The sequence below is a fragment of the Eurypyga helias genome, unplaced genomic scaffold (genome assembly GCF_000690775.1).
Source record: "Eurypyga helias isolate BGI_N326 unplaced genomic scaffold, ASM69077v1 scaffold14558, whole genome shotgun sequence".
In the NCBI taxonomy this organism is placed as follows: domain Eukaryota; kingdom Metazoa; phylum Chordata; class Aves; order Eurypygiformes; family Eurypygidae; genus Eurypyga; species Eurypyga helias.
In genome coordinates, this window is record NW_010266435.1 from 4,166 (window position 1) to 12,568 (window position 8,403).

The 8,403-nt window shown below is 48.1% G+C and overlaps 1 protein-coding gene across 1 annotated transcript in view; it reads left to right on the forward strand.

Moving 5' to 3' along the window:
- The window catches only part of UBA6 (ubiquitin-like modifier activating enzyme 6), a 16,158-nt gene that overhangs the window by 3,825 nt on the left and 3,930 nt on the right, over positions 1-8,403 (forward strand). Inside the window, exons 9-17 of the mRNA XM_010157090.1 lie at positions 1,757-1,938; positions 2,525-2,630; positions 3,670-3,759; positions 3,868-3,948; positions 4,421-4,549; positions 5,683-5,734; positions 5,840-5,903; positions 6,736-6,805; positions 7,404-7,475. Of these exons, the coding sequence (XP_010155392.1) occupies positions 1,757-1,938; positions 2,525-2,630; positions 3,670-3,759; positions 3,868-3,948; positions 4,421-4,549; positions 5,683-5,734; positions 5,840-5,903; positions 6,736-6,805; positions 7,404-7,475 (846 nt within the window). The remainder of the gene's footprint in view (positions 1-1,756; positions 1,939-2,524; positions 2,631-3,669; positions 3,760-3,867; positions 3,949-4,420; positions 4,550-5,682; positions 5,735-5,839; positions 5,904-6,735; positions 6,806-7,403; positions 7,476-8,403) is intronic.

Here is an 8,403-nt window from a genome sequence, read left to right on the forward strand (position 1 = left end):
CCTGTCCTGTGTCCCCACCAAGACATAAACTTGTGAGTGTGTGTACTTCTGTCCAGAAAAGACTGGAAAGCTGTAATGAAATCCAGAGTCTTCTAAAACCATACCTAGAACGACCCCAATTATCACGACTGTCAGTTGAGTAAAATTGGCTGGTCTGATCTTCGTTTGTACCGGTGCCTTTGGCTAATGAATCTCTTGGACCTGAGAACCGGCTGAAGAGCGCTGTGTCGCAGAAGAAGCTGCCGTGGGTTCATATGCCAGAAATGCTTCACCCTGTGCCTTTAGAGTTCTGGGAGAATAAACCAAAATGACAGGAAATAGGCAGCGCAGATGGAAGTGTTCTCGATAAAGAGCTGCTGCGAGTGGAACTTGAGCAAAGGTTCAGTGTTCGTTAAGCCGGTAAACAGCTTGCCAAGAAAACATGTACAGTCAGTCAGCGCGTGGTACGGAATCTGGTCATTCCTTGGAAGCAGAGAGAACGTCCCTGTACTCACAAAGAGTGCAGAATAGAAAAGGTGGCTCAGATCTTGACAGCAGTGGGGAAAAGCGATTCCCCTGCCCCAAACCCAGTAGCTGAATTGTCTGCATCCTGTTCACACCTAGAAAATCTGGCAGTGGGTTGTGTTTGGATGGGAGCTACATGGGAAGCAAACTCTGTGAGGTTTCGGGAGCCGCAGTGCCTTGAGTCCGGCTGTTCTGAGGGCGGATCCCTAGGGAGCTGAACGGAGCATGGCTGGCTGCAGCTGCGGGAAGGGGCTTTGTAGTAATGTGGGAATTCACCAGTGTCTGTGCTCCATAGACATAGTCACAGTGACTTAGGGGTTTGTCCTCCGACAGGCGTGAACTGCTCCTTCCCTACGGCGTTTTGAGAGCACGAGAGGCAGCATGCGGCATCGGTTCGTTACCCAACATTCTCCTGCTGCACTGTTTATGTGCTTCCACCGTGTGCTCTCTGGCACACTGCTGTAAATAAAACTAAAACCAGACTAAAGTATTGATTAGTGAGGGAGGTATATGATTAAATACTTTATTGTATGTTTTGCGTATCCTGGGCTGGATCAGGAGAAGTGTGGCCAGCAGGGCGAGGGAGGGGATTCTGCCCCTGTACTCTGCTCCGGTGAGACCCCACCTGGAGTGCTGCGTCCAGCTGTGGAGCCCGCAACATCAGAAGGATATAGACCACTTGGAGCGGGTCCAGAGGAGGCCACGAAGATGCTCCGAGGGCTGGAGCCCCTCTGCTATGGGGACAGGCTGGGAGAGGTGGGGTGTTCAGCCTGGAGAAGGGAAGGCTCCAGGGAGACCTTATTGCACCTTCCAGTACCTGAAGGGGCTACAAGGAAGCTGGGGGGGACTTTTTACAAGGGCCTGTAGTGACAGGACAAGGGGTAACGGGTTTAAATTGAAAGTGGGTAGAGTTAGATTAGATATCAGGAAGAAGTTCTTCCCAGAGCGGGTGGGGAGACACTGGGACAGGTTGCCCAGAGAAGCTGTGGATGCCCCATCCCTGGAAGTGTCCAAGGCCAGGCTGGATGAGGCTTGGAGCAACCTGGTCTAGTGGAAGGTGTCCCTGCCCATGGCAGGGGGGTTGGAACTAGATGATCTTTAAGGTCCCTTCCAACCCAAACCATTCTGCGATTCTAACATTGCTGTCAGTGAACTGTCTGATAAGCAAATGGAGACGATGCTTCTGTGTCCAAGATGTTCTTTACCTGAATATTGTTGAGATATATATATATATATGTATTTATACTTTCAGAAACCTAAAAGCTATACTGCAGCAGAAGCAACCCTGAACATCAATCCTTGCTTAAAGATTGACTCATATATAAATAAAGTTTGTCCAGCCACTGAGAACACTTACAGCGATGAATTCTATACCAAGCAAGACGTGATTGTGACCGCTCTGGACAACGTTGAGGCCAGGAGATACATTGATAGGTAGGTTGTGGAAAGGAGAAGCGAGAGCTGCTTTTCACATCCTTACGTGAAGCCTGCTGTTCTATTCTTAGCCTTCCTGATCTGCAGCTGCTTCTAAGATGTGATAGCAGATTGCTGGGATGTATCTTGCTGCTTTATCGTGATGCTGCTGGGGGGAGGAAGCGGCTTAGGTGCTTGGTGGAAACCAGCTCCGCTCTTGTGCTGCTGCTAGTGGTCACGTGGCAGATAGCCTTGGAAATGGATAGATGTCAGGGTCTGATGGGGGAGAGAATACTGGGGCTGTCTTAAGGTTGAATTATTTCTGCATAAGAATGTGTATTTAAATTTATAAGTAGGGACATTTATGTTTAAAAAGAACTCGTAATGCTCCTAATCCAGGTAGGATTGAGGATGCTCAGGTTTATGGTATCCTGATGTAACCTGACATGGCTTTTCTTATTTTCTCTCCTCTTTGCCGAGTTTGGCGTAAGCTTTCCACTCTTCTGAGCGTGCCTGGAGCCAATTCCAGTTACGCTCTGGCACTGTCTGCGAGGCAAGAGCGTAGTGATGCTGCTGTGTTCTGATAGTCTGTGTCTTTCCATGTCAGTCGTTGTGTAGCAAACCTGCGTCCTCTTCTAGACTCCGGAACTATGGGAACGAAAGGACACACGGAAGTCATTGTGCCCCATCTAACAGAGTCCTATAACAGTCACGTAAGTGTTTTGAGACCATCGCTTACCTTCTGTACCTAGTCCTGCAGCGCCCTCGGGTTCCTTAATTGTTTATGTGTCTGTCTAAAAGAAGTGGCCTGTTTGAGTTACTGAAGGCCAGTACTGTAGGAAATAATTCATTCCTTGATTTCTGAAGAAAATATCACAAGGAAAGAATTTGAGCAGACTGAAGGTGTCCTGTCTGCTCCCCAGCTGATGACTGCACCTAGGCCAGTAATTAAAAGCAACTCCTATAGGAGTCACGAAACACAAGCTTTAGAAAAGGTCTTAATTCTGAAGCACTACCAAGAGCCTGACTCTTTTGGGGTTTTTTTTTCCCCTTGAAAACTCCTTTCTGAATAAGAATCTAGTCCCACAGTGGCATTGCAGACTGGTTTTGTACTTGTGGGTTTCTTCCTTAGAGGTGCTTTCTGCCTGCTCGTTCTGTTCCGGAACATCACTCCACAGGCAGGTAGGAGAAACACAGTCGTCTGCAGTAGGAACTGATCTGCCGCTTTCTACCCGTTCTGTTGGAATGGGTAGGGGGGAGGTGAGCCTGCAGACACTGGCTGTACCCCTCTGTTTAAGTTCGTGTCAAACTGCCTTTACGCGGTAGGAATTGACTGGTTGAGAACACTGTGAAAGGTGCCATGTGGACACAGAGGCAGGATTTTGAGCATCCTAACAGTCGTGCTGGGGTCCACAGAGGAAGAAGTCTTTCTGGCCTTGAGGGAAAGGGTGTATGTCACCTTGAGAGTGTCTGTGAGGGCAAACTGGGCATCTTGGAAAAGCTGGCTGGCGCTTTCATCTGTTGTTTGTGTTTCAGAGTTCAGGTTTGCTTTCCAGTGTTGAGACCGTTCTTCATAAACGGGGAGTGATATGTTGGTGTTCATAACACAGGCTTTGTTCTAAGCACAAATAAGTAACTTTGTGTTCTGTAACAGTGGAGTATTAAACTCGGGAAGTCTAGAAACTCTTGGTGCTGTCATCAGCAATAAACTTTAATGAGCCTGCATTTACACACAACTCTCCTTAATTACAGCGGGATCCACCGGAAGAAGAAATACCCTTTTGCACCTTGAAGTCTTTCCCAGCTGCCATTGAGCACACGATACAGTGGGCAAGAGATAAGGTAAGGGAGCGAGCTTGGTGGCATTCCGTAACTGAGTGTCTCTGGGGCAAGGTGGGGGATCTGGTGTACTTCTTACAAAATGCCTTATTTGTTCTTTCCATTTTCCAGTTTGAAAGTTCGTTTTCTCACAAGCCTTCGTTGTTTAACAAATTCTGGCAAACCTATCCATCTGCAGAAGAGGTTTTACAGGTAAAACATACAGGATTTAAACTAACGCTTTATGGATTTTGTTGCTGTTTAAGCCTGTGAGATTTGGGTTATTTTCTCACTTTATTCAGAAAACTTGGACTTATTTGGTCAGGTCATCAGCTGACCTTTCACAGGCACTGCTAGTGAGTGTATGGCAGGTGTCACACGGGTGTGCAGCCAGCTGAGAAAGGGGCAGGGAGACTTGAATTCAACTGGGTGATAAATCAGACTCAGTGTTAGACTGAAGATCTGTTCTTGTGAGTCTGTAATGCCATGGGGCTGGGTGGGAATAAGGCCAGTAGACCACAGCACCTGGGGAGAAACCCTGTGGAGGGGATCACACAAAGGGTAATATTTCACAAAGTGACCCTGTGTCTCCTTTTGCCAGCAATTCATTAAAAACCTGTTGACTGTTTGATTGGATTGGGAGCAATCTTGTCTGTTTTAACGTCGTATTTCTTCCTCCATCTAGAGAATAAAATCGGGGGAGAGCTTAGAAGGCTGTTTCCATGTTATTAAAACTCTCAGTAGAAGACCTCAGAACTGGACCCAGTGTGTGGAACTAGCAAGAGTAAAATTTGAGAAGTATTTCAGCCATAAGGTAGGTAAGACCTGGAAATGAGATGGTGCAAGACTGATGAGGATTTTAGCCCTAATAAGTCTTTGCATTCACTTCCATTTCTTCATAAATAATGAACTTTACTCAAAACTTAAAAATGCTGCACCCGTTCCTCTTTCTACTCCAGCGCTTTTAAGGTTTATGAAATCTCTCCTGGTTGTTCCATTTCTTGGCCGTTTTTCTAGCTGACTAGGTATTGTGTTTTTGCCAGAGCAGCAGGATTATCAGGTGCCTTTTACTAAGGGCCAGCGGCCTTTTGATTCCCCAGCTGAACTTTGGTTGCCAAACGCCTTATCTCTGATTTCCTCAAAGACGTCACACAAAAGTTGGCTGAAATCAGAGCCAGGCATTCTGGGAGTCCGGTCCACGGTGTTGCTGAGAATGCGTGTGCAGTTTTGTAGGAGGGACGCGATCGTGATATTGTGCATTAAGAAACAAACAGGATCTGTGCGTGTGGAAGACCTGGTGGTAGTTGTCACGTTGAGAAAACCTTGCATTCCCGATTGGAATCCAAAAGTGGCAGCAGGGTGGGGGAGCGCTTTGCTTGTTGGGTTAAGGGTCTTTCTTGGACTTCAGACAGATGAGGTGACACTGTCATCGTTGTCCTGTGATCACATGGGCAAGCTCTGTCCAGTAGTACGTGTGCCTCTCCATCCTGACGCAGGCGTCTGAGATCTTACCTCTGTAAATGACGTCAGCTGCGTATTGGAGTGTCTTAAGGGCTGGGTTGAGATTTCACATCATTACTAGAAAGGTCATAGAATCACAGAATGGTTGGGGTTGGAAGGGACCTCAAAGACCATCCAGTTCCACCCCCCCTGCCATGGGCAGGGACACCTTCCACTAGACCAGGTTGCTCCAAGCCTCATCCAGTCTGGCCTTGGACACTTCCAGGGATGGGGCATCCACAGCTTCTCTGGGCAACCTGTCCCAGTGCCTCCCCACCCTCTCCAGGAAGAATTTCTTCCTGATATCCAATCTAAACCTCCCCACTTTCAATTTAAACCTGTTACCCCTTGTCCTGTCACTACAGGCCCTTGTAAAAGGTTGATTTAGCGTGGTCGTGTCAGTCTGTATGCGACAAGTTACTGAAGCTACTCTGGCTTTGTCCCTAGGCTCTTCAGCTCCTTCATTCATTTCCCCTCGATACACGATTAAAAGACGGAAGTAAGTACAAATGCCCCTTTGTGCCTGTTGTGAATTCATGTCGTACGCCGTGTGTTGCTGCTCCCGTTGCCTTGGGATTTCATCTGACATCTGTTTTCTTACCAGGTTTGTTTTGGCAGTCACCGAAGAGGCCACCCTTCCCAGTGAAGTTTGAAATTAGTGATCCTTTGTAAGTATGGCTCTGCCACAGGTGTGTTTCACAGCATCTCTAAACCTCGCCCCGCAGTGGGAAGCGCAGGGCAGTGGCTCTGTAGCACTGGCAGTGCCAGTGCATGGTGGGCAGCTGCCTCCTACTTTCACTGCAGGTAATTTAACGTTCTCTGACGTGGCATTGGAGGCTGCTGTGGGAAGTTCTGGCAACACGTAACGTGAAGTGGCTTAGAACAACCCGTGTCACATACGGTGTGACTGCGGAGCGCCTGCGTTGTTGCTGTCATGCCCCCCTGCCCACATGGAAGGCAGGGTGTGCCAAATTAAGTTGACTACCTGAAATCACCTGGTGGAGGGACCCCTTTTTTGCAGCCAATTTGGGTCTGACGTAGATGACTTGGCTATTACAGATAGTTTAAAACACTGATGTGGTCGAAGAATTGAAAAGCCTTTACCTGCTGCGTGTCTACACCTGCTGTGAGAAACTGTCTGGCTCGCCTCTTAGTTTGGGTGAAAACTGAGATGATGGCACATATCAGAGTATTCCTGAGGTGAAGCTCTGTATTGTCATACTCCTGTCATGTGGGCGTTTGCAGTTGTTCTCTTGAGTGCGGAGGTTAAAGAAAGTCGGGTCGTTAAGTAACTCTTCACGCATCAAAGTTTGCTTAATTCTGGGGAGCACTTTGAGGGACTCGGAAATCTCATCCGCTTCGTACGGTGCGCGCTACGGGGCGGAAGTTGTGTTTCTCTGCGGGTGTTTAACGCCACCTCCTTGAATGTGATCGCAAACCTTTGGGCAACCCAAGGAAGAAGCCGACCAACCACACGCAGTCGTCTTCTCTGTTCTTCAGGCACTACGGTTTCATTGTGAGCGCAGCCAAACTCTTCGCCGCAGTGTACTGCGTTCCTTTCACGGAAAAGGTAACCCCTGCTGTGACGCGGGCCCCAGCCCCTCACTTGGATGGGTGTGTTCAGTTTGGGCCCGCTATCCGGTTGCCGCTTCTTTCCGAGAAGTGATCGAAGCGATCCTTAAAGTATTCTGTCCGTTGCTGGCTGTTCGGCAGCTGCTTACATCTGGTCATCTTTAGTTAAACCCCTGACCCAGAGAAGAAATGAGTAGTGTGCTGGGTGTTTTTGGTAAGCCCCCAGCTGGGGAACTCTTACCTCGACAGACCTGTTGTAAATCAAGTGTCTTAGCTGTGGCCTGGGAGTATTTCTTACTGCCCACACCCTCTCTGGTGTTACCCTTTGTCACCCTTCTCTTTTCTGTTTGGATCTTCCCATAAGTCACATTTCCACCTCAGTTCCCTTCCGTTGTCAAGCGCGAGGCACGTCATGCCGCTCAGCCTCGCTGGGGCAGCTGAAATGTCACTTGGCGTCTCAGTAAAACATCAGAGAATGTTTGTGGGATTTTGTGGTTTCGTTGTTGTTTGCAATGCTGCAGGATATAGAGTCTCCTTGGGGGGGGATTTCTTGAGTTGATGTGGATGGAAATTGCTTTTCTTCTCAACCGTAACAGGATTTGTCGGAGGAAACTATTTTGAAGATCATCTCGGCTGTGAAGGTACCAGAGTTCAGACCTTCAAACAAAGTAAGTGGGGTGTTTTCTTTAAAGAAAAAACAAAATCCGCCAGCAGTGTCCCACGTCTCCAACTGCTTCTTGCATCAATGCTGAGAAATAAACACGCGTTAAATGTGTTTTGGGGAAACCTGTGTGGTGTACAGGACTGCGTTCACTCAATAGAGCTGAGGTATCGCTGTACAGGGGGATAAATGCAAGATTTGGGGTTTTTTTGCCTTTTGCAAATGATTGGTTGTAGCATCGTTTTCTGTGCGTGAGTGGGAGCCTGCAAGCTTTATAAAACTTGATGTGAGTCTATACTATTTTAATAAAAGTAGTGAAGTTTTACTTACAAGCAACCTGAAAGCAATCCCAGACTAGCGCCGGTTTGCCGTTCCTCTCTAGGAGATACACAGGAAGTGCCGTTACATTTATGTTTGAAGTGTGAGCTTCAGGCCACTTCAGCAGCATTCTGCAGTGGCCAGCCTTTGTCATCGTTGAAAATCAGCAAATGTTCCGGGGTGTTGTCATGTTTTCTTGCCCAGTGTTAACACTTGTCTCCTGAATGCTTCCCCTGGGAGACGTGGCTGGTATTTGACTCGGAATCACAGGCTGCTGAGGTTGGAGGGGACCTGTGGAGACCAACCCCAGGACTCTGTCCCATTGGGTTTTGAATATCTCTGAGGATGGAGGGTCCGCAGCATCTCGCTGCTACCTGTGCTGGTGTTCAACCATCCTCACTGTTTGGGTTGGGGTGTTTTTGGGTGTGGGTTGGTTATTTATTTATTTCTTTAAAATACTTTCTGATCTGTCTTAAGGAATTTGAGGATATAGACTGGTTGGAGTAAGTCCAGAGGAGACCACGAAGATGCTCCGAGGGCTGGAGCCCCTCTGCTATGGGGACAGGCTGGGAGAGTTGGGCTTGTTCAGCCTGGAGAAGAGAAGGCTCCGGGGAGAC